Raw genomic sequence first — 26283 nt, 5'->3', positions numbered from 1 at the left:
TATCAGTTTAATTTATGTTAAATAAAATGACAGCTGTACCATAAAGATTGCAAAATAGTTGGGAAGAGATCTTTGATGTACCAATCCCATGGTATATGGTTTATGAACTGATATGCAAAACGACGCCAGATTCAAAATGTAGAATTTCTCAACTTAAATTATTATACAAAATTCTCTCAATAACTAAAATAATGTTATTTATATGAAGGATACAACCTTCCCAGCTCTGCAGATTTTGCTGTGAAGAGGCAGAATCATTAGATAATTTGTTTAGGTACTGTCAATATGGTACATTACTTTTAAGAAGGCACACCTGTTAATTGAAATGCATTCCAGGTGACTACCACATGAAGCTGGTTGAGAGAATGCCAAAAGTGCGCAAAGCTGTCATCAAGGCAAATGATTTGTTTAACACTTTTTTGGTTACTACATGTTTCCATATGTGTTATTTCATAGTTTTGATGTCTTCACTATTATTCTACAATGTTAGAAAATAGTAAAAACCCTTCAATGAGTAGGTGTTCTAAAACTTTTCACCAGTAGTGTGTGTGTATATATATATTTGTGGCAGACCAGGGGGTTTGGTCAAGACGTTTACATAGATCAGATACAGACAGAGTATGATTAGCTCGGTTTCAAGGGTGTTTATTAAATAATAAATCAAAAAGAAAAAGGAACAGGTCTCCCCCATGAGACCCTCTCCGCGATACCTTCTCCTGGGCTCCGGGTCTTCCTGTAGTGCACACAAGCTCAACTCCCTCATCTTAGTTCGGGTAACCGTATCCAACCACATGGAAGTCACCTCACATCCCCTAGTCCTCCTGTGTGCGGCCCTTGTGACAGCTTTATGGCCCTTGCACAGCTGGTGAGCAATCCGCCCTTGATTACTCACTAGCTCCCAATCAGCCCCAATTAGTCCTGGCTTGAGAGCCCGTCGAGACCTGGCACGTCCAGCAGATGGAGCCATCGCCTCGATGTATATTCCATCTGTTACCAGGCCTCGTCGAGTCTTGAGTCTCCCCCTGGTGGCTAACCTGCTGTACGCAACTTATATATATATATATATATATATATATATATATTTGCAAAATAAAATATGGGGGATTGGAAGTGATGCCGACAATTACATTGATGGTAGCTACAATCTATCTGCAGTATTAAAGCTGATCTACCCCTAAATAAAACATTAAATAAAAAAATAACAACAAGAGTCCTTAATTGGAGTCTATTTCGTCCGAGTCTAGGCCTATTTAAAATACCTTAGCCTAGCTCAGCCAGTTATGAGGCTTAACAGCATCTTTTACAAAAAAAAATGAATGGCCTAATAGAAGTGGGATATTTAAAATTATGCATACTTACTGGCCAAAAATGTAGCATCCTACATAAAACAATAATTTAAAGATGGCCTGTTCCTTTAACGATAGAACAAACATAAATGACTGTCAGCTTGAGACCTAAATATCCCTGGAAAAGCACAATAATGTTAGTAGTGACTAAATACTTTCATATAGGCCACTAAGTGACAATGGGAAAAGTTGCATTTCTCCTCGGACACGATCTTGTGTCCACAGGCTGTCCTCGATTGAAAGCGGGTTCCTGTCACGAGTCTCTATTGCGTTCATAGAGGAAAATGAGGACTTGATGTTAGTACATAAAATGCAAGATTCTTTATTGTGCTGTATTCCTCTGAGCGTGCCATCCAAAACGCACAAGGATTCGGAGAGCATCCTTGATTTGGCTGGATGTCTGGAATTCAATCAGCTGAGTTTGAATTGCGGTCTCATCCAGCGAGGGTATCGTTTTCTTAGCAAGGGAGGATAATTATCCACTTGGGCGGACTGGGAGAGGATCACGTACAAATGCATTAATATCCTTTGGCATGCTGTAGTCTTCAAATCTGGTGGAGAAGTTATAATTTGTAAATTGAACTCTTTCATCACCTCCGACAATGCTGCGACCTTGTCCCTCAGCCTTTCGTTTCTTCAGTGTGCAGTAGCCTTCCAGATGACAAATCCAAATCGAACAGCTCAAGCTTCCTAGTAAAGGCCTCAAGTTTTTCCACCATGTCCACGACTGTTTTCCATCTTCCTTGTAACTGGAGATTTAACCCGTTTAAATTAGAATATGCCATGGTTAGATTTATAATGACGTCTGAGATTGAATTATTTGTAAACAGCGATATTTTCATTGCAAATAAGACACACTGGCATGGCATTGGGAAAATATGGTAAAATGAACGCATATCTCTGTACATTCTAACCTGAAACTTAAATTTTTATTATCCACCTTTCTTTTGATACGTTTTGAGAGCGACATTTTCTGTTGCTATCAATATGATTGTTCTGAACAGAACGAATGTTGACGTTAAAACAACAGTGTAGCCTACAGTTGACAAGGTACATCTGTTTTTCCCCACCAATCAACGTACAGAGAAATAGACCAAATAATATTTGAATAGAGACATGGTGATTTTATGAGCGTAATCAGATCGAAATAAAATATGTTATTGTCACTGAATTTATTATGTACTAATCGGATTTGTTAAACATGTTCAATTTGTAGTGTAGGCCAATTCATTGTGCTAAAATTCTATGCTAATTATGCTCTGACCCGCCGACTATTAGCTCAGAAAAAAATTGGGCCGAGGCCAAACATAGTTGACGAACCCTCAACAGTATGTACTCCTGTGTTTAAGACAATATCATTGTTGTTTTTTTACTTCCTTTTTGCTAAGAAGTAGCTGATAGATAGTTTATAAGCCTGCCTGTTAGATAAATATAATACCTAGATCTAAGGCTGTCGATACACGCCATCACAGTAGGTGGAGCATTACACTTCGCTTAGTGCGGCCCACACTAGCTAGCTGAACTTGAAAGAAGACATTTTTACAGACTGGTTAGCTTGCTGTCTGGGCTAAATCGATGTAGCCATTTGTGTTGTTCCTTTAGATCTAGCTTATTGCGGTTGTATTTGATTTGCATGCTGTAGTTTTTTGTCTAAGTCCGTCCGTCAAGAGCGGCTTTGTTGTTGTTGCTGATGTTGTTAGCCAGAATACAGTTAGCTGGCTAAATAGCTAGCTAGCCTCTGCGTTCATTTCGCTGGCCTACATTTTCCTATCAAGATGCCGCTGGGTTTGAAACCATGTTGCGCTGTCTGCAAAACAAACTCATCGTCTATGTGGAAAAAGGGAAACCAAGGAGAGATCCTGTGCAATAACTGTACGGGGAAGAGCACCAGCAGTGGAGCATCTGGACCGTCTGCGTCCTCCAACACACAGCAGAATAATGTCGGGGGCAAGCAGGTTTGCACATATAAAATATACATAGGCCTGCACTGCACTGGAGTGTTCTTCCCTTAGTGGCTGTACCTCCATACTGTTATACTTCCAAGACAAAGCAGAGATCAATCATATAGGCATGTGTGATCCACATTGTCATATTGGTATTTGACACCTCTTGCCCACAGTCTAAACAAGAGATCCACAGGAGATCAGCACGGTTGAGGAGCACCAAGTACAAAAATCCTGCTACCGAAAAAAAGGTCTCTACCAAAGGAAAAGGAAGAAGACACATCTTCAAACTAAAAAATGTCAGTACCATTGGTTCAATACACAGGAACTCAGACATGCTTGTGTTGGATTGTCAGACAATTGTTCTAATTGAAGCTCCTCAAAATGTGATTTCTTCCACAGCCAATCAAAGCACCAGAATCTGTTTCCACTATCATCACATCAGAATCAGTCTTTTATAAGGTACAGTAGGTTTACTTTTTTAAATGTTTTATCATGCAGTACTGTATGTTAGCAAACATAACAAACGTATCTGTATGCCACATCTTTTGTCATTGTGCAGGGTGTGTATTATCAGATAGGAGATGTCATCAAAGTTACAGATGAGGATGATGGGAGGCCATACTATGCACAGATCAGAGGTTTTGTCCAGGACCAATACTGTGAGAAAAGTGCAGCCTTGACTTGGTTGATACCAACCCAGGCCAGTCCTAAGGACCTGTTTGATCCTGCCACTTACATTGTTGGTGAGTGGTGATTGAATTTACGTCACTTAAAAAAAATACGCCTTTTTTTCTCCCCAATTTCGTGGTATCCATTTGGTAGTAACCAAATGGATACCGCTGGACCTCCCGTACGGAGTCGAGAGCCATGCGTCCTCCGAAACACAACCCAACCTAGCCGCACTGCTTCCTGACACAACGCACATCCAACACGGAAGCCAGCCGCACCAATGTGTCGGAGGAAACACCTAGCGACCTGGTCAGCGTGCACTGCGCCCGTCCCGCCACAGGAGTCGCTAGTGCGCAATGAGAAGGATATCCCTGCCGGGCCAAACCCGGATGACGCTGGGCCATTGTGCATCGCCCCATGGACCTCACGGCTGTGGCAGAGCCTGGGCTCGAACCAAGAATATCTGGTGGCACACTGCGATACACATTAGACTAAAGTTACATTTGAGAATACAGAAATAGACATAACTTATCTTTGAACATTGTGTAAATGTGAGTAATGTCACAGTAGACTCAAAGACCACAACTAGCCAATAATGTCTCTGTTATTGATTATCTGACTTCTATAGGTCCAGAGGAGGATTTTCCCAGGAAGATGGAGTACCTGGAGTTTGTGTGCCACGCCCCCTCGGAGTACTTCAAGTCCAGGAGCTGTCCTTTCCCCACCATTCCTATCCGTCCAGAGAAAGGCTACATCTGGACCCATATTGGACCCACGCCAGCCATCGCTATCAAAGAATCTTTTGGCAACAGCAATTAGCTGCTGGGGCATTTACCATGAAGATATTAACTTTGTTTGTTAGCTTGCTAACGGACGTATGTACATTTTTGTAATATAATGGAGACAAGTTTTAGACTGTATAAGACACATTATTAGTCTTTGAATATGGAAACTGGTTTGTAAACATCCACAATCTAAATGTAACATCTTGAACAGTACGATAACTACCCATGAAATGATCATCCAGAGGTGACACCATCAAACATGGGATTGACTTTTATATTCAGTAATGTGGAAAATACGTTTTCAAAAGCTTTGTTTACTAGAATGCTTTTAAAACAATCAACTTAATTTTCTTTAGACATCTGTGTCATTCATGTGAAGTGTTTAACGAATATTAGATCGAGACCAACTAACATTTTTAAATAAAGAACATTTATTTAGAGATAAGCTGTTAATAGCTTCCAGGTTATCCCTTTGAGTATATTTTTGAGACACTGTGAAACCTTTATGATCATTTACCCCCCCCCCCCCCCCCCCACAAATCTCCAATCTTTTTTATTAAAAAAACAAAATCCCCCTTGATTTCACAGTACATGGTCAACATTGATCTGCATGTGCAAATGTGTGCAGCAAGCATACAGTCTGACTTAACCATGAAACCTAGCACATTATCTTTGAGATCATTTCAGCTAATCAGTAAAGCCAAATGGCTGTTAAAGGTGTGTTCAGCCTGTGTTGTGGTGTGTGCTGGGAGTGTTACTGTGTCCCACATCCACATGTGTAGAAGTAGACCGGTAGGACAGCTGGCTGTCCATGGACAGCCTCATGGCTGCATGACGCATATCCCCCTGCTGGAACAGGTGAGGATGCTCTGTTCGAGTTGAGGACATGAGCCCTAGGACTGTGCCTCTGGACTACCAGGCCTGATGATTCCTGGCTGCCCACAGTCCACCTGGTCTTGCTGCTGCTCAAGTTTGAACTGTTCTGCCCATGGCTATGGAACCCTGACATGTTCACCGGATGTGCTACCTTCTCCTGGACGTGCTGTTTTCTTCTGTCTCAAATCAAATTTATTTATATAGCCCTTCGTACATCAGCTGATATCTCAAAGTGCTGTACAAAAACCCCAAACAAAGCAATGCAGGTGTAGAAGCACGGTGGCTAGGAAAAACTCCCTAGACCTCTAAATGCTCAGTTATGAAAAGCCAGCTGACATTTTCTCCTGAGGTACTGGCCTGTTGCACCCTCTACAACAAGTGTGATTATTATTTGACTGGAGTAAAAGGTGTAGAAGCACGGTGGCTAGGAAAAACTCCCTCGACCTCTAAATGCTCAGTTATGAAAAGCCAGCTGACATTTTCTCCTGAGGTACTGGCCTGTTGCACCCTCTACAACAAGTGTGATTATTATTTGACTGTACTGGTCATCTATGAATGCTTGAACTTCTTGAAGAACATTCTGGCCTTAATTCCCATGTACTCTGAAAATCTCCACCCAGCACAGCCAGAAGAGGACTGGCCACCCCTCAGAGCCTGGTTCCTTTCTAGGTTTCTTCCTAGGCTCCTGCCTTTCTAGGAAGTTTTTCCTAGCCACTGTGCTTCTACATCTGCATTTCTTGCTGTTTGGGGTTTTAGGGTGGGTTTTTGTATAAGCACTTTGTGCCATCTGCTGATGTAAAAAGGGCTTTATAAATACATTGGATTTGATGAGCTTGACACACAACTGACATTAGTAACAGAACAGTAAATATAAGGTTATAGACAACTCCAGGAAGAGTCATTGAATCTATTGAGCACCCATAAGGCTCTGATCAAAATTAGTGCACTATATGGGGAATGGTGCCATGTCCACTGCCTTCTTACCTTCTCCAGGGTGATGAGGGTGGACAGGATGTCTCCAGTATGGTCGGTGGCAATATCATTATTCAATAGTTTGTCTTGGAGGGTTGCAGTCATATGGTTCCTCATCATCACCTCTTGCTGTACGTTGAACGACAGGCTGTGCACCCCCTCCACTATACTGTGGATAAACACATACACGTGGTCTGAAATATACCTGCCATATCTCCCTGTAGGCAGCCATGTTCTTCTGCATAGTTTGTCCTGGAGAGTTGTAGTCATATGGTTCCTCATCATCACCTCTTGTGCTGGCAAGGGCCAGCTTCTCCAAGGTGTCCATGGTCAGGTTCTTCCAGGTCTTCTGGTGCCGGGTCATGTTGGTCTTTGGTCACCACCTCTGCCCTGGTCCATCAGGACTCCCGTATCTTCCGGTATAATCTGTGGGAGAATTAAGGGGTTGAGGAGTGAGTTTGGTGTGGTGTGTCGGGAGAGTGGACTTAATACACAGGATGGTAATATGGGATTGAAAACAACGAAAGAGGAGTGGTGATATTGATGATTTTGAAAGGCAGCTTGTAGTAATAATCAGTATACAGCAATGTGAAAGACACGCAATTCATCACACAACCCCCACCCCCCTCTGTCATCAACAACAGAGCCTTGGTATGAATACCACTAACGTGACATGGAAACTATAGGGGAAATGGAAAGAGTGACAGACTTACCGCTAGCCAGCGAACACTCTTAAGAGTTCTTGTCGTCATAGTCGGCCATCTTTTCCTCCAGGTTGGTGGTTACCACGGCGAAAATGAAGAAGTAGAAACGGTCCGTACATCAGCCCCTCCCATCATAAGAATGATGGAAGTGAAAGGATAAGAATGATGGGAGTGAAGGGTTGAGAAGTGAAGTGTGGAAGGGGTTGGGAGTGGGATGGGTTGGGGAGTGGGAGGGTTTGGTAAGTGGGAGGGGTTGGGGAGTGAAGGGTTGGGAAGTGAAAAATTGTGGAGTGGGAGGGGTTGGGGAGTGAACATTTAGGGAGTGGGAGGCGTTTACCGCGTTTGTCTCACCAACCCGGTTAGAAATATTATGAAGAATGTTGAGGAATCTTTGACCAGAAAGGGCTTGTTACAGAAGATAGACGTCACAAGGTGATAGGAACTGAAGTGGCGTTCTAAGGTCAATATGGGTGGCAATATATATTTTTTAAATGTATCCTTTATTTAACTCGGCAAGTCAGTAAAGAACAAATCCTTATTTACAATGATGGCCTAGGAACAGTGGGTTAACTGCCTTGTCCAGGGGCAGAACGACATATTTGTTTACCTTGTCAGCTCGGGGATTTTATCTAGCAACCTTTAGGTTACTGGCCCAACGCACTAGGCTACCTGCCGCCCCAATATACAGTAGCCTATTTAGGGAAAAAGCTTTCTAGATACTAAACAAATAAAACGTTTGCATAATGAAGGGCTCTTATTTTATGTTTACACGAAAGACACATGCACGCGTTAAATTATGTCATTGTGAGCTCATTTGTTGTATGCGCTCAATAAAAATTTAAATACTTTCCCCTAATGGCCAGCAGGATGTGCTGTACCCTCTGTATATTGATTATTCGTTTCTTTTCCATAATAAACTCCGCAAGTTCTCTCTGTCTAACATACTTGTGTGCACTTTCACGAAGCTTCGGTCCTCTTGTCTATCTCAACCCTATAATAACTTTATGGCAAAAACGACATATCGGTGCATACAGGATACAACTGTCTTTGTTGTTATCAATGGGAGATGATGAAGACGTCTTGATCAATGCGCAAATAGATGAAGGTTCAAGGCACGACAGGAAATATACAAAAATATGGGCAAACTCCAATCAAAACATGGTGAGACTTGTAGTATTTAGATTCAGGGGCTACTGTATATCTCTTAATAACCTAAATGTAACAATCTTTTCTTTCTCTCTTTTATGTTTCCATTCCATGCATAATTTGGATAGCCTGTAAACGCAGAGAAAATCCTGAAGGTAAGAATCACCTTTAGGAAGGTCTCAAATGTATGTCTCTCAAACATAGTGTTATGCAGGATATAGACTTAATTTGTTTGTTTGTTTGTTTCTTCCAGGTGGTAGTTTTGCTGCCAATGTGCTCACCTGTCAGAGAGAGCTGGAATGTACGGACCTCCACACCCACCAAATCAGATTCAAGCGGGTACTGTACAATGCATTTTCCAGAGATATTGAAATAGAATTAACATTTCATCTGTTTGCAGATTTTCAGTGAGAGAGAGAGAGTCATCAGACAGTCACTAGCCATATTTGGGGCAGCAGGCAGCCTAGAGATTAGTGTTGGGCCAGTAACTGAAAGATGGCCAAATCGAATCCCTGAGCTGACAAAGTAAAAATTTGTCGTTCAGCCACTGAACAAGGCAGTTAATCCACTGTTCCTAGGCCGTCATTGTAAATAAGAATGAGTTCTTAACTGACTTGCCTAGTTAAATAAAAATACCCCGCTGCCAAATCCTTCTCACACCTAAATCCCCATAGGCCTACTTCTCTAGGACAGTTCTTTAGTTTGTCAATGCTAACAGTCAGTTGTTTACCAAACTCTAGTTTGTATTTTGCATCCTGGCATCCTTCTCTGGACCATGTTCATGATGCATCTGCTTCTGGCTCTTTCTGGCCCAGAAAGGCCTGTAAATGGAAAGCAACACAGACACATGTGTGTCATTAGAGTTGAGAGGCTTGAACTTGGATAATGACGCTAACAAGAACCAGAATGGTGGATTCCTGTGAAAGGGTAGCTGAATGGACCACAGCCACCCAGAGTGGAAGAGCTTTAGAATCCTAATGAAAAGATGAAGGCAGTGTATCACACATCGCTTCTTATCTAAGACAAAGGTAAGCAAATGGACAATTCTCTATTGAATACATGGTGTTTTATTCATCAATCTTTATACATAAATCACAGCCATCTGGGTAAACAACTGTACCATCTGGGTAAACAACAAATAACATTTTGAATTGCTGCCTTCTCAGTCTTGTTTACATCCTGATTCATCCATCCATAGAGGATTAACACTGTCAGTCACCACTTCATGCTCACATTGAGTCCACACTGGTGTTCGCACTAGGGTTCACTGACTCTGAATCACATGTGCATGATGTCTCAGCCAGGTCTGCTCCTCCCTCCCTCCCAGTCCCAGGCCAAGGCAAAGCAACCACAGGATGATAGAACAGTATAAGCACACAGCCAAGCCAGGGACATGAAAGGTGTTTGGAGAGGGGCTTTTCCCCCCCTGCTCTCTGTGAGAGGAGGCTGTCATGTCTGTGTGAAATGCATATGGCCACTGTCCAGAACAGCAGGGTCTTTCATTACCGCCACACTGAAACCCCACATCTGGTGCTGGCAGGGGGAGACAAAGTCTGGTAGGCGGAGTGTCTGGTTGTGGGTGGAACACCTTCACATGTAGGCTTAGTACTGTTAATGAGATGGTCACATTTGGGAAGATGTAGCATAGTGAGAGTACAACATCTTGATGCTCATAACTCTTCTTTGACTCTTAACTGTGTGACCACTCACTGCCTCACTCACATATTTTGATGTCTTCTTTTCTCTCTCATAATCATCTTTCAACACTTGGAAAGACCTGTTGGAGCCATTTTGAATGCCTACTGTAGTGTCATTTTGAACTCATGGTGGGTAGGAGGTGTTAATGAAGTGTTGGTCCATGCTGCTGTCTTTCTGGAGCCTGTTATTAGGAAAGAAAGGCTGAGCCTGCCAGGTTTCTATAATGAGACCCAGGTCCTCCACACCTTTTTAATGGCAGTTCAATTGTTCCTGTGATTCAGTATTCCAGCTCCACCATTAGCGGCTCCATGGCACAACCGCATATGTAACTGTCAGCAGGGGGCCTGGCTAGCTACAGTTTGTAGTGTACTGGTATACTCTATGTTATTTGCCTGGGCACCTCATGTGTGTGTCTGGCTGTCTAAGATTATGTTAATTGTTTGTGCTCTTTTCAGTAATGAAGCTTGATTGGGGCAGCAGGGTAGCCTAGTGGTTAGAGCGTTGGACTAGTAACCGAAAGGTTGCAAGTTCATATCCCCTAGCTGACAAGGTACAAATCTGTCGTTCTGCCCCTGAACAGGCAGTTAACCCACTGTTCCTAGGCCGTCATTGAAAATAAGAATTTGTTCTTAACTGACTTGCCTAGTAAAATAAAGGTAAAATAAAAAAATAAAAATTGATTATAGTGTCAACTTTGATGCCTTCATTGGGGTGTCCAGGCTGTAGCGGTCACATGTCCTAGATCACTTGTGTCAACATGCTGCAGCCTCAGGTCATAGACCCAGTGAGACACCAAAGCTCTCCGTCACCCACCCTGTTCACTGTTAGTCCTGCAGCGAGACACCAAAGCTCTCCGTCACCCACCCTGTTCACTGTTAGTCCTGCAGCGAGACACCAAAGCTCTCCGTCACCCACCCTGTTCATTGTTAGTCCTGGAAGAATCCCTCTTTCTTCCAGCTTCTCATCTTCTGGCTGCTCAACTTCAAAGAGTGGAGCAAAAATCTGAATTAATGTGTGTTTTAATTTCCGTAAAGATAATTCTGTGGTGATTCTACTCGGTGTGTGTGTTTTTAAAAATCCCATTTCGATATCTGTAAGACAACCTAATTTCCATCAGGATGTTAAACAATTTCAGACTTGTGGAACAATTAACCTCAATATTGACAGACTGTTTCTGTTTAATTACAATGACTCAGGGTGGAGTGTTGACAATATCACCTGAGGCAATAACAAAGGCACTTTTCATTAATAAACCTGTTTATTCAAGGCAGGTTTGGATCAGGTACAGCTCAGTCAAGTGAGCCAGAGAGTTTGTAAATTGTACAAATACTAAGTATAAAAAAAGTTGTCTGATGAAATGCAACCAATCATATCAGAATCGGATTGCCGTTTGCATCACTGTCTCTGTGTGGATTTCTATTTGGAACGACAGTGTTGGTTAAACTGGGCCAGTCATTCTCTTGGGTTTGGAGAAGGAATCTTCCTTCTAGTCCTCCTCTTATTGTTTCCACCAAGGTGTTTCTGTCCTGTTTGTGGTACCAGAGGTTTCTGTTTATTATTCTACTGTTCAGACTCTGGACTGTGATTATTTTTGGGCTGAAATCGCCTCCCAGAACATTCCAGCTCTAAGCCAGGGAAACCGATTTTCACAAACACAGATTGGATTGTTCAGGTAGCTGGCTCACCCTTTCATGTTTGGTTACCCACCTTGTTTGTTGGGCTGTAGCTCAGACAGAGGATGAGCGAGAAAAAAAGAGAGAGATGGAGACAAAGAGAGAAAGAGACCATGGTCATATCATTAGGTGGTAAGAACCCTTGGACATCTCTACCCACAATGATCTGAAAATTTCCCACTGCTTTCCACCCTCATGGCCAGCAGAACTGATTGGGCAGTTGGAGAGAGGCCCAGTTCTATAGCTAGGTACTTGTATAGACTCTGGCTCCAGCGTTTCCTCACCCAACTACAGCTCAACATCCAAATCCCTCCCTCAGTTCCCCTCCTCCAGAAATCACTCACATCTGGTTTCTGTGAGCAAGACCAGACCTCTGAAAATGAGAACTTCTTAATGGTTATTCTCTGACTTAACGTTAACTATTGCCTGAGCCTGAAAACAACCCCAACCCCCTTTACATTCTTTGAATATCAACTTGTATACCAACTTCAAGAGACTTATCTTCCTTTTATGTATATAAGAAATAAATAAATAAAGGTAAATAACAGAAGCTGCTTCACATAAACTCCTGTGATGAAGCAACCATCCTTCCCCATACAGCCCCACCCCCATACGATCAACCACCTATCCAAGTATTGGTTGACAGGAAGAGAGATGATCAACCACCTATCCAGGTATTGGTTAACAGGAAGAGAGATGATCAACCACCTATCCAGGTATTGTTTGGCAGGAAGAGAGATTGTTAAAACCTCCTAGTGTAGGGGGCAGTATTTTGATGTTTGGATGCATATAATTGTCAGATTAGGATAGAAAACACTCTAAAGTTTCCATAACTGTCAAAATATTTTCTGGGAGTATGACAGAACTGATATTGCAGGCGAAAACCTGAGGAAAATCCAACAAGGAAGTGCTGTTTTTCCTGAAACCTCTCTGTTCCATTGCATGCCTTCCCTCCATTTAAAGGGATATCAACCAGATTCCTTTTCCTATGGCTTCCACATGGTGTGAACAGTCTTTAGACATAGTTTCAGGCTTTTATACTGAAAAAATGCGTGAGAAAGATCACATCGTGTCATTGGATGGCTGGGTGCCAGCAGAGTTTTGCATACGTGAGCAGCTTGGAGCAGACATTTTCTCTCTCACTCCTATCTCTCTCACTCCGGTTGAAATATTATCGATTATTTATTGTAAAAACAACCTGAGGATTGATTATAAAAAAACGTTTGACATGTTTCTACAAACTTTACGGATACTATTTGGTATTTTCGTCTGCCCCTTCGTGACGGCTCGAGCCTGTGGATTTCTAAACATAACACGCCAACCAAATGGAGGTTTTTGGATTTAAAAATAATCTTTATGGAACAAAAGGAACATTTATTGTGTAACTGGGAGTCTCGTGAGTGCAAATATCCGAAGATCATCAAAGGTAAGCGATTCATTTTATTGCTTTTCTGACTTTCGTGACCAATCTACTCTGCTGTTAGCTGTTTGTAATGTTTTGTCTGCTGAGAGAGATGTCCTAACATAAACGCTTGGATAGCTTTCGCCGAAAAGCTTTTTTGAAATCTGACACGCCAGGTGGATTAACAACAAGCTAAGTTGTGTTTTGCTATATTGCACTTGTGATTTCATGAAAATTAAATATTTTTAGTAATTTCATTTGAATTTGGCGCTCTGCAATTCAGCGGATGTTGACAAAAATGATCCCGCTAATGGGATGGGTGCGCCAAGAAGTTTTAAACAAAGCTCTGTAGTGTTCTTTTCTCTTCTCAGGGCTCTGCGTTTGACTCTAACTAAAGGCGGGTGGGAGAGAGGGGGGCGACAGGACAGGATGCAAAGCTTGGTGACACCCAGTTGAGTGCAGGAAAAGGCCCCCGCTCCTCTCCCCTCTCGGTCGGTAACCCGACCCCAGATGAAAGGGCCCATAGCAGGCAGAGCGTGGCGGTCGATGGCAGGGGTTTGGCTGGTATGCTGGTTGAAGCCATCAGCAGTCAGGGTTATCTGTCAGCATGGTCCTCTCAGACTCCACAGGCTCTTTGTTACTCATCTGCATCTGTCAGAGCTGTGGGCGGCTGGCTGCTGGGAATGTCTGTGGTGGAGACAGTTAGACGCACAGATCTAATGTTTTGGTGCTTTCACTGTCCTTTTTTGAAGGGATGGTTTCTGACTTGTTGCAACAGAGGGTTGGATATCATATGCTCAGATCTTGATTGGTCTTGATAGCACATGCAATATGCTCAACACCGTTCAAGGGAACACCTAGTTTCAAAGTGTGGGTACTCACCAAGCAACAACTACCCAGTGGATTTAGTTGAAGTTAACATTCACTTTGAGCCCATAGGCATTATAAATAGGTTGTAGTCTCAGCGGGTTTTTGAACATAGTAAATTTATAGACTGTGTGTTATTGTTTCCATATGGGACGCTCAGTTCTACACATATATGGGAACTCTGTAGGTGATATTACTTTAATACCAAGAGTGACTTAATGCATTTACTTTTACTGGATATAGTGATGTCACCGCTGGCATGGTCATGGCATGAGCATGACTGTCTGCCTGCCTTCTCTTACAGTACATTTACCCTTATAGGTTCTATTTTTCTCCAGTGCTTTATTCCCTCTCTGAGAACAGAATAAAATAGAACAGATTATAAAAAATGTACCCTTATTTTACCAGGTAAATTGACTGAGAACACATTCTCAATTACAGTAAAGACCCGGGGAATAGTTACAGGGGAGAGGAATGAATCTATTGGAAGCTGGGGATGGTGGCCATGATGGTATGAGGGCCAGATTGGGAATTTAGCCAGAACACCAGTGTTAACACCCCTACTCTTACGATAAGCACCATGGGATCTTTAGTGACCACAGAGAGTCAGGACACCCGTTTAACATCCCGTCCAAAAAACAGCACACTCACAGGGCAACATCCCCAACCACTGTCCTGGCAATGGAGATGTATTAATACCCATAAAACCTAGCGGTCAAACAAGGAAATGGTTCTAATAGTTTTTCCACCAGTCGTTTTTCCCATCCGGAATTTTAGAAACACTTAAAATAAGGTCTGTTTCCTGTATGTTTACCCTGGCGTGATGTTTTGATAACCATGTAAATCTCTCTCGAATTAGCATTCTATTATGTGTGTGCGTGGATTTAGAGCTGTGTCTGCATAACATCTGATTAGTTATAGAACACATATGGCTTCATTGAATTTATCGGAAGTTGAGGTGAACTTGAAAACACCAGCTGGGAGCTGGTTCTCACAGTGTTATTTACCCAGTTGATGACAAACAATAGGCCCCCAGATGATCAAACATTACCTGCTCTCACATCATTTAAACTTTCTTGTCTTTCTCCTTCTCCCTATCTCTACCCCCCCCCCCCCCCCCCCCCTCTTCTGTGACTTTTTCTCTCCTAATTCTCACTTGGTCCATCGCTCCTCTCCCTCTTTTTCCAGGAATTGTGCAGAAGGGAAGTGAAGGATGAGCAGTCCCTGAACGATAAGAGCCCCCTACAGGGTGAGTAGAGAAAGGACAGCTCAATGATCACATTACTGTTGCACTAATTCTAGTCTAGCATGCATCATTAACTTAACATCTTAGACTTACTCAATGATTGACCTGTTTGATTCGGTATGGTTCATATCTTAACTAAGAATTCCCCTTGCTTGTCGGGGAAACCTGGGATACTGTGTGTGTATTATCGTCTGTAAACAGCAAACACAAAGGCTAGAGAGAATATACAGTGAGGGAAAAAAGTATTTGATCCTCCACTGTTTTTGTACGTTTGCCCACTGACAAAGAAATGATCCGTCTATAATTTTAATTGTAGGTTTATTTGAACAGTGAGAGACAGAATAACAGCAACAAAATCCAGAAAAACGCATGTCAAAAATGTTTTAAATTGATTTGCATTTTAATGAGGGAAATCAGTATTTGACCCCCTCTCAATCAGAAAGATTTCTGGCCCCCATGTGTCTTTTATACAGGTAACGAGCTGAGATTAGGAGCACACTCTTAAAGGGAGTGCTCCTAATCTCAGTTTTGATCAATCAGCAATCAATCAATCAAATTCCAAACTCTCCACCTTGGCCAAGACCAAAGAGCTCTCCAAGGACGTCAGGGACAAGATTGTAGACCTACACAAAGCTGGAATGGGCTACAAGACCATCGCCAAGCAGCTTGGTGAGAAGGTGACAACAGTTGATGCGATTATTCGCAAATGGAAGAAACACAAAAGAACTGTCAATCTCCCTCGGCCTTGGGCTCCATGCAAGATCTCATCTCTTGGAGTTGCAATGATCATGAGAACGGTGAGGAATCAGCCCAGAACTACACAGGAGGATCTTGTCAATGATCTCAAGGCAGCTGGGATCATAGTCACCAAGAAAACAATTGGTAGCACACTACGCCGTGAAGGACTGAAATCCTGCAGCGCCCGCAAGGTCCCCCTGCTCAAGAAAGCACATAAACATGCCCGTCTGAAGTTTGCCAATGAACATCTGAATGATTCAGAGGACAACTGGGTGAAAGTGTTGTGGTCAGATGAGACCAAAATGGAGCTCTTTGGCATCAACTCAACTCACTGTGTTTGGAGGAGGAGGAGGAATGCTGCCTATGACCCCAAGAACACCATCTCCACCGTCAAACATGGAGGTGGAAACATTATGCTTTGGGGGTGTTTTTCTGCTAAGGGGACAGGACAACGTTACCGCATCAAGGGGACGATGGGCGGGGCCATGTACCGTCAAATCTTGGGTGAGAACCTCGTTCACTCAGCCAGGGCATTGAAAATGGGTCGTGGATGGGTATTCCAGCATGACAATGACCCAAAACACATGGCCAAGACAACAAAGGAGTGGCTCAAGAAGAAGCACATTTAGGTCCTGGAGTGGCCTAGCCAGACTCCAGACCTTAATCCCATAGAAAATCTGTGGAGGGAGCTAAAGGTTCGAGTTGCCAAACGTCAGCCTCAACCTTAATGACTTGGAGAAGATCTGCAAAGAGGAGTGGGACAAAATCCCTCCTGAGATGTGTGCAAACCTGGTGGCCAACCACAAGAAACGTCTGACCTCTGTGATTGCCAACAAGGGTTTTTGCCACAAAGTACTAAGTTATGTTTTGCAGAGGGGTCAAATACTTATTTCCCTCATTAAAATGCAAATAAATTTATAACCTTTTTGACATGCGTTTTTCTGGATTTTTGTTGTTATTCTGTCTCTCACTGTTCAAATAAACCTACCATTAAAATTATAGACTGATCATTTCTTTGTCTGTGGGCAAACGTACAAAATCAGCAGGGAATCAAATACTTTCCCCCCTCACTGTACTTTGTTTGTTTTACAGTGGTACTGCCATCAGAGAAGGGAGGGGAGAAGGAGAGAGAGAGCTACATCCACATTCCATTCAGACAGCCCAGGAAGAGGAACAGCCACGTTGATGTGAGTGGCTTTTGGTCTTCTACTATCCTGTACACTACAACTACAAAAGGATTTGATCTATAGAATCTCTACAGAGTCTGGCAGGGATTTGTTTGATGACCATAATATGGTACCTGTTGTGTTTGGTCCTCTGTAGCTCAGTAGGTAGAGCATGGAACGTCAATGCTAGGCTAGTGGGTTCAATTCCTGGGATCACTTGTACGTAAAATGTAAGTACGCATAAAAGGGTCTGCGTAATAGTGACAATTATTCATGGTTACAGGACACAGAGTGCAATGTGGTGTCGGAGGATAACACTCGACAGGAGTGGATCTTCACACTGTATCACTTTGACAACAGTGGTAAAGTCACCAAGGAGGTACTGTAGCTTCACACAGCTACAACAAGCAACTTTTGCGCATTATGAGTTTTCTCTTAAGATTAAGTCAACCCTGCAGTCTTACTAATGGTGTCTGTGTGTGTCTCTGTGTTACAGGATATGTCCAGTCTCATGCAGTCCATCTATGAGGTGGTTGAAGCGTCGGCCATGCAGCCTTCATGTAACAGCACAGCCCTGAAGGTCAAACTGGTGGTGGCCCCCTCCAGCAGCTCCAGAACAGGGGACAGAATAGAGGAAGTCCAGCAGGAGGAGGCAGGGAGCCCAGAGAGGACTTTTCACTGTGTGGATGAAAACACAGAACGCAGGAACCACTACTTAGACCTAGCTGGGATAGAGAACTATTCCTCCAAGTTTGACGATGCAGGTCGGTACACAATGACCATTTATTTTCAGCACTTTTGAGGCACAGATCATTAAAGTCAACATGGTTTTTACTGAAAATACACCAAAGATGAATGACATTCAATAAAGAGAAATGACAGTATAACATGATGTTCTCCATCCTCTGCAGACGCCCCCTCTCAGGTGCCCAGACCGGACGCCCGCTCATACCAGCAGCGCCACTCAGTGGTGGTGGGGAAGAACTGCGGCCCTACAGAGTCCAGAGGCAGGGGCCTTTCCTTCCTCAGGTCTCTCAGGGGCCAAGCCAAGGTAGTGGGGGGAGACAGAGGAGGGGGAGGAGGAGGAGGTAGGGATAAATCAAGCAAGCTCCATGGCCACCACCCCTCCAAATGGTGCCACCCCTCTCAGCCATACTCCCAGCCCCAACTCCCCTTACAGCACAGCCAGAGCAAGAGGCTTCGCTCCAGGGCCAGAGAGGCTGGGTCCCCCTCCAGAACCCTACTCAATGTGCAGCGAGAGAGTGTGGTGCTGTCCAGCCTGCCTGCCTCCTCTGGGGGCTTGATCCCCTTGGTTCAGAGGCATGAACACCACCACCACCATGAGCACCATCACCACCACCACCACTACCACCCCCCAGCATGACTGCAGTCTGCACTCCACTCAGGGATACAGAGACTGAGAGACACACCTCCCTGTGGTTTAGCCTATAGCTAGGGCCCTGTGTGGTTTCTGGTCAGATCAGGTGGGCCTAAATATAGTATAGGGCTGTGGGACACAATCACTCTCCATACTAAGGAATAATAGTAACTCTGTACAAAAATGAGCTAATGTGCCTTGTATTGGTGACTGAGTTTCATGTTGAATGTGTCATGTTGAATATTCTACTCACCTTTCGAAGCCCTCTAGACTGAAGTTTCTTCTCAGGTTTCTATAGATGACCACTTTCATTTAATATAATGATTTAAACAGTCACAATGTACGTATGAGAGTAAATGCAGTATGTTTTGTATCGTCTGTATTTTGATGTATGAAAGCATGATACACTTTGCTTGTGATCATTGTAGTGTGTCAATTGAAAAAAGTCACAATCTAATGAAGGCTGATGCTTTCAGATTTGGGAAGAAGAAAAATGTAAAACAATTTGTAAGAAGTAATAAAGTGATACACTTTGTTTACGTCATGTGGAATCTGTCAAATGTAAAATGTGTTCTCTTATGGCAAAACATTCCGTGCTAAGGCTCTATAAATATTTAGGAAAATACACTGAACAAAAATGTAAACGCAACATGCAACAATTTTACTGAGTTACAGGCAATTTAAATCCATTGATTATGCCATAATCTATGGATTTCAAATGACTGGGAATATAGATATGCATCTGTTGGTCACAGATACCTTAAATGTAAAAGGTAGGTGGTTGAATCAGAAAACCAGTCAGTATCTGGTGTGACCACACGTGGTCTGCGGTTGTAAAACCAGTTGTAAGTACTGACAAATTCTCTAAAATGACGTTGGAGGCAGCTTATGGTAGAGAAATTAACGTTAAATTCTCTGGCAACAGCTCTGGTAGACATTCCTGCAGTAAAATTACCAGTTGGACCTCTCTCAAAACTTGAGACATCTGTGGCAATCAAATCAAATGTATTTATATAGCCCTTCGTACATCAGCTGATATCTCAAAGTGCTGTACAGAAACCCAGCCTAAAACCCCAAAAAGCAAGCAATGTAGGTGTTCAAGCACGTTGGCTAGGATAAACTTGAAGGCCAAAACCTAGGAAGAAACCTAGAGAGGAACCAGGCTATGAGGGGTGGCCAGTCCTCTTCTGGCTGTGCCGGGTGGAGATTATAACAGAACATGGCCAAGATGTTCAAATGTTCATAAATGACCAGCATGGTCAAACAATAGGTCTGGGACAGGTAGCACGTCCCGTGAACAGGTCAGGATTCCATAGCCGCAGGCAGAACAGTTGAAACTGGAGCAGCAGCACGGCCAGGTGGACTAGGAACAGCAAGGAATCATCATGCCAGGTAGTCCTGAGGCATGGTCCAAGGGCTCAGGTCCTCCGAGAGAGAGAAAGAAAGAGAGAATTAGAGAGAGCATACTTAAATTCACACAGGACACCGGATAAGACAGGAGAAGTACTCCAGATATAACAAACTGACCCTAGCCCCTGACACATAAACTACTGCAGCATAAATACTGGAGGCTGAAACAGGAGGGGTCAGGAGACACTGTGGCCCCATCCGATAATATCCCCTGACAGGGCCAAACAGGAAGGATATAACCCCACCCACTTTGCCAATGCACAGCCCCCACAGCACTAGAGGGATATCTTCAACCACCAACTTACCATCCTGAGACAAGGCCGAGTATAGCCCACAAAGATCTCCGCCACGGCACAACCCAAGGGGGGGGCGCCAACCCAGACAGGAAGATCACATCAGTGACTCAACCCACTCAAGTGACGCACCCCTCCTAGGGACGGCATGAAAGAGCACCAATAAGCCAGTGACTCAGCCCCTGTAATAGGGTTAAAGGCAAAGAATCCCAGTGGAAAGAGGGGAACCGGCCAGGCAGAGACAACAAGGTCGGTTCGTTGTTCCAGAGCCTTTCCGTTCACCTTCACACTCCTGGGCCAGACTACATTCAATCATATGACCCACTGAAGAGATGAGTCTTTAGTAAATACTTAAAGGTTGAGACCGAGTTTGCGTCTCTCACATGAGTAGGCAGACCATTCCATAAAAATGGAGCTCTATAGGAGAAAGTCCTGCCTCCAGCTGTTTGCTTAGAAATTCTAGGGACAATTAGGAGGCCTGCGTCTTGTGACCGTAGCGTACGTGCAGGTATGTACGGCAGGACCAAATCAGAGAGATAGGTAGGAGCAAGCCCATGTCATGCTTTGTAGGTTAGAAGTAAAACCTTGAAATCAGCCCTTGCCTTGACAGGAAGCCAGTGTAGGGAGGCTAGCACTGGAGTAATATGATCACATTTTTTGGTTCTAGTCAGGATTCTAGCAGATGTATTTAGCACTAACTGAAGTTTATTTAGTGCCTATATCCGGGTAGCCGGAAAGTAGAGCATTGCAGTAGTCTAACCTAGAAGTAACAAAAGCATGGATTTATTTTTCTGAATCATTTTTGGACAGAACGTTTCTGATTTTTACAATGTTACGTAGATGGAAAAAAGCTGTCCTTGAAACAGTCTTCATATGTTCGTCAAAAGAGAGATCAGGGTCTAGAGTAACGCAGAGGTCCTTCACAGTTTTATTTGAGACGACTGTACAACCATTAAGATTAATTGTCAGACTCAACAGAAGAGCTATTTGTTTCTTGGGACCTAGAACAAGCATCTCTGTTTTGTCCGAGTTTAAAAGTAGAAAGTTTGCAGTCATCCACTTCCTTATGTCTGAAACACAGGCTTCTAGCGAGGGCAATTTTGGGGCTTCGCCATGTTTCATTGAAATGTACAGCTGTGTGTCATCCGCATAGCAGTGAAAGTTAACATTATGTTTTCGAATGACATCCCCAAGAGGTAAAATATATAGTGAAAACAATAGTGGTCCTAAAACGGAACCTTGAGGAACACCGAAATTTACAGTTGATTTGTCAGAAGACAAACCATTCACAGAGACAAACTGATATCTTTCCAACAGATAAGATCTAAACCAGGCCAGAACTTGTCTGTGTAGACCAATTTGGGTTTCCAATCTCTCCAAAAGAATGTGGTGATCGATGGTATCAAAAGCAGCACTAAGGTCTAGGAGCATGAGGACAGATGCAGAGCCTCGGTCTGATGTCATTAAAATGTCATTTACCACCTTCACAAGTGCAGTCTCAGTGCTATGATGGGGTCTAAAACCAGACTGAAGCATTTTGTATACATTGTTTGTCTTCAGGAAGGCAGTGAGTTTCAGCGCAACAGCCTTTTCTAACATTTTTGAGAGGAATGGAAGATTCGATATAGGCCGATAGTTTTTTTATATTTTCTTGGTCAAGGTTTGGCTTTTTCAAGAGAGGCTTTATTACTGCCAGTTTTAGTGAGTTTGGTACACATCCGGTGGATAGAGAGCCGTTTATTATATTGAACATAAGAGGGCCAACCACAGGAAGCAGCTCTTTCAGTAGTTTAGTTGGAATAGGGTCCAGTATGCAACTTGAAGGTTTAGAGGCCATGATTATTTTCATCATTGTGTCAAGAGATATAGTACTAAAACACTTGAGTGTCTCTCTTGATCCTAGGTCCTGGCAGAGTTGTTTAGACTCAGAACAACTGAGCTTTGAAGGAATACGCAGATTTAAAGAGGAGTCCGTAATTTGCTTTCTAATGATCATGATCTTTTCCTCAAAGAAGTTCATGAATTTATTACTGCTGAAGTGAAAGCCATCCTCACTTGGGGAATGCTGCTTTTTAGTTAGCTTTGCGACAGTATCAAAAAGAAATTTTGGATTGTTCTTATTTTTCTCAATTAAGTTGGAAAAATAGGATGATCGAGCAGCAGTAAGGGCTCTTTGATACTGCACGGTACTGTCTTTCCAAGCTAGTCGGAAGACTTCCAGTTTGGTGTGGCGCCATTTCCAATTTTCTGGAAGCTTGCTTCAGAGCTCGGGTATTTTCTATACAAGGGAGCTAATTTCTTATGAGAAATGTTTTTAGTTTTTATGGGTCCAACTGCATCTAGGGTATTGCGCAAGGTTAAATTGAGTTCCTCAGTTAGGTGGTTAACTGGCATTGTGTTGTGACAAAACTGCATTTTTTTTTATTGAATCTTTATTTAATTAGGCAAGTCAGTTAAGAACAAATTCTTATTTACAATGACAGCCTACCCTAGACAAACCCTAACCCGGACGGCCCTGGGTAATTGTGCGCCGCTCTTTGGGACTATGGAGATCACAACCGGTTGTGTTACAGCCTGGAATCGAACCAGGGTCTGTGGTGACGGCTCTAGCACTGAGATGCAGTGCCTTTTAGAGTGGCCTTTGATTATCCCCAGCACAAGGTGCACCTGTGTAATGAGCATGTTGTTTAATCAGCTTCTTGATATACCACACCTGTCAGGTGAATTATGAATTACCTTGGCAGAGGAGAAATGTTCACTAACAGGAATTTAAACAAATTTGTACACAACATTTTAGAGGAAGAAGCTTTTTGTGCATTTGGAACATTTCTGGGATCTTTTATTTCAACTCATGAAACATGGGACCAACACTTTTATATTTTTGTTCAGTATAGTTACAACACTCTGGGTGTTCCAGTGTACTCTCATCAAATGCATAATGTTTTCATGACCAGTCATGTTAGGCTAGTACATTATGATATCTGATCTACCACTGCTTTGGTCTTGATTAACATCTAAGCTTTCAGTAAATCTATGTGTGGGCATGATGCCAATGTTACCCTGTACAACGTCCATGCTATGTTTGTCTACATTGCTTTACTGTTATTGTTGTTACTGGCGTCTTTTTATAGCTTGCTTGCATAAACAGGTCATTTCAATGTTGGTGGTTTGGAGGGAGGTTGAACCTAATTTTGTAAGCAGTAGGATAAGGTTGTTTCTGCTCTGCCCCTTGGTGAAAGATGCAAATAGATAACCCATTCAAGAGGTGAATGGAATGAGACGGCTGTTTTCAAAAAATAGATCCTCCTACTCACCTACCTCACGCGCCAAGCCTCTCGAGGTCCAGACAGATATACAGTACTAGCAGAGACAAAGAATCAACAGACAGAGAGACAGTGGGGGAGAGAGCAACAACACAAACACATCCAATCACATGGGCTGATTGGTTGATCCTAACACTTCAAGACCCAGACCTCGAGGACAGACCAGAGAAGAGAGAGCCATGAAGAGCCTGAGGTTTCTTGCTGCCGAGGGCTTCGCTCAGAGTAGCCCGAGCACCATGGGGAACCTTAGCTGTTTGTTGTTCAATTTCTACCCACTCCTCTTCAATGCCTGCTACCTGCACGAGAAGGCCTTCCTCCTCCACGACCTGGTCTAAATCTGCCTCTGCATGAGCTTAACCTGCAAAGGCTCCTGGGAAGGACGGTAGACTGCCAGGAGGATCTCCTGCATCTGCCGGCAGTGCCTAGATGGGTCTGTTGACTGGGCTGAAAGTAGGCTAACTGTGTGTTCTGGTGTTGTGTTTAGAGGTGCAATCTGTCACTGGTCAAAAATGCTGCGTGTGAACTGAGGCACTGGATCTTGGCCAGTGTGACACATTTTTGGTTTTGCTTCAAGTCTCAATGTGTTTGTAGTTACTTGAGTTGCCACTGGGGCAATACAAGGTCACAATGTCACCTTACATCATATAACTTTGATTTGTAAGACAAATTCCCATTTGATGGCAATAAACAGTTATGTTCTATCTCTATCTGTTCCATCTCCAGTCGTACGTGCTGCGGCCAACAGAGACTTACGCCCAGACCCTCCATATGGTGGACCTGACTGGGCTGAAGGACACAGAGTACCATACCTGTTCCGGTGGATCCACCTTGGGTCGGTGGGTCCTCACCTGCATGTGCTACGAGGTCATGCTGGCCATCCAGGCGGCTGGCGCTGCACCCTCAGCCCTCGGTACCGAGGTGGACGTGCGCCTGAGCGGCTTTGTCACCGGGCGGGACTACAAGGTGGTGGCCCAGGCCTCCTGCTACTCCGTCACTGCCCCTTGAAGCTGAGCTTCATCAGGTCCTGAGCCAACTCCCTGGCTCTCAAACAGCTGTTCTACGTGCTGTGTGTGGCCCAACCGGAGGCCATGAGGAGACTACAGATGGTCCATAATGTTCACCTGGAGGCCCCGCACCTGGAGTTGCTGTTGTCCCGGATAGAGTTCCCCCAGCTGCAATCCCTGATGCTGCCCGAGGAGGTGATGGACATGCGATGGTTGGGCTCGGATGAAGATGACCTGCTGGTGACCATTGGGAATCTGCTGAGCCGGCTGACTGAGCTGACAGAGCTCTACATGGGCTTCTGCACCTTCACCAGACACCTGCAAAGACTGCTAAGGTGAGAGGCTCACCTCTGTGTGGGGCGAGTGTGTGTGTGTGTGCATGTGTATAGGTAGAAGGTATTGATGTCTACTGTATATATAGCTTTGGGGATGTCTATTCAAGCTGATGCATTTCCACTGTGTAATATCATAACATGGGGGCTGCAGTTTCCGGTACTCAGTTTGCACTCGTTTTGTGGCGTTTTGTTTTTGTTGCTTGGCTGTGGGGGAGAATGTAGACAGCTGCCTGCTGCTAAATCTGCAGGTTGGCCAGAAACCAGGGAATACTTAATTAATGGTTGATATTGGCTGCTTCCCAAATTGCACCCGATTTCCTATATAGTGTACTACTTTTGACCAGAAAACTTTTTGACCCTGGTAGAAAGTAGTGCACTTAAAAGTGAATAGGGTGTCATTTACAGCTGACTTTGAAATAGCACTGAGGTCATGCCCCAAAACAACAAGCAGACACCTGCACTGTCCATTAATTAGGCATGCATCGTAAAGATTTCATATTGGCTTAGTTTTTTGTCAAGCTTGCGTAAAGTGATGCGCACACCCACATTGCAAGCATACACAAGTGATAATATAACCTAATTGGGAAAATGTAATACATTTGTGAATCTCTGGCCTTGTCCAGAGCCCCCTGACCACCCCACTGAAATTCCTGAAGCTGGCCAACTGTAACCTGAACTGTGTGGACATGGCCTATCTGGCCAACAGCCTGCAAAGGGAGAACCTGGTCAGTCTGGACATAATGGTCACGACGTGTGCAGCCTCTTCCCCGCCACAGCCTCACCCTAGAGGATGAACACATGGACATCCTGACCCAGGCTCGCTGTCGCGGCCTGGAGGGGCTGAAGATACTGGGCAACCCTCTTGAGCGCCACGGCCCTTCGCCGCCTCTTCTCTGGCCGCTGGGTTCCCAGCCCTAAGGTATTTGGAGCTGCCAGTGCCCCGGGACTGCTAACCTGAGGATGTCACCTACCCCTTGGATGAGACGGTCCTGCTGCAGTACAACAGGGAGATGTTCCAGGCGTTCAGGGGTCAACTGATGGGGATCCTTCAGGGGGTGGGGAACGTGGAGGTAGTTACCACCGTTGGGTGCTTATGACGCAGATATCAATGAGACCAGTAAGGAACTGGGGGTGTCCATGGTGAAATCCTTCAACAGCATCATTGGAAACTTTATTGATACCATTGAGATCGTGGACAACAGGAGATCCAGAGGTAGATTGAAGTTTAGGTAGAATACCATACCAGAGGGCAGGAAAGAGGGTTGATAGATCAAGGGTGTGTGCAATACAAAGGGTTCATCTTTCT

At 43.8% G+C, this 26283-nt stretch overlaps 2 protein-coding genes, 1 long non-coding RNA gene and 1 pseudogene across 4 annotated transcripts; 3 read left to right on the top strand and 1 right to left on the bottom strand.

Annotated features, from left to right (window-relative positions):
* Window positions 1-629: 629 nt before the first annotated feature.
* LOC115131307 (uncharacterized) lies at window positions 630-7551 on the bottom strand. 2 transcript variants are annotated; one of them, XR_003863935.2, is made up of 3 exons: window positions 7308-7551; window positions 6607-7020; window positions 630-1047 (listed from the first exon to the last, which is right to left on the bottom strand). It is a non-coding gene; the product is annotated as an uncharacterized LOC115131307 (long non-coding RNA). The 2 variants fall into 2 exon arrangements; XR_003863934.2 differs by lacking the exon at window positions 630-1047 and having other exon boundaries at window positions 5285-6763; window positions 6883-7020.
* On the top strand, window positions 1700-5213 carry LOC115131305 (GATA zinc finger domain-containing protein 1-like). The gene is made up of 5 exons (XM_029662902.2): window positions 1700-3301; window positions 3466-3588; window positions 3692-3751; window positions 3852-4035; window positions 4590-5213. Exons 1-5 carry the CDS (start codon window positions 3122-3124, stop codon window positions 4778-4780), a joined length of 738 nt encoding a protein of 245 aa, XP_029518762.1. The 5' UTR covers window positions 1700-3121; the 3' UTR covers window positions 4781-5213.
* Window positions 7552-7978: 427 nt separating the features above from the next.
* On the top strand, window positions 7979-19142 carry LOC115131304 (protein naked cuticle homolog 2-like). Its single transcript, XM_029662901.2, has 8 exons — window positions 7979-8459; window positions 8573-8599; window positions 8698-8783; window positions 15273-15333; window positions 17161-17255; window positions 17518-17613; window positions 17731-17998; window positions 18146-19142. The coding sequence occupies exons 1-8, from the start codon at window positions 8435-8437 to the stop codon at window positions 18616-18618; spliced, it is 1131 nt and encodes a 376-aa protein (XP_029518761.1). The 5' UTR covers window positions 7979-8434; the 3' UTR covers window positions 18619-19142.
* A 4675-nt stretch (window positions 19143-23817) lies between these two features.
* Window positions 23818-26248, top strand: LOC115131250 (leucine-rich repeat-containing protein 14B-like; annotated as a pseudogene).
* Window positions 26249-26283: the final 35 nt, after the last annotated feature.

This window comes from Oncorhynchus nerka, linkage group LG7 (assembly GCF_034236695.1).
Source record: "Oncorhynchus nerka isolate Pitt River linkage group LG7, Oner_Uvic_2.0, whole genome shotgun sequence".
Classification (NCBI taxonomy): Eukaryota; Metazoa; Chordata; class Actinopteri; order Salmoniformes; family Salmonidae; genus Oncorhynchus; species Oncorhynchus nerka.
This window is presented reverse-complemented; position numbering and strand designations above follow the sequence as displayed.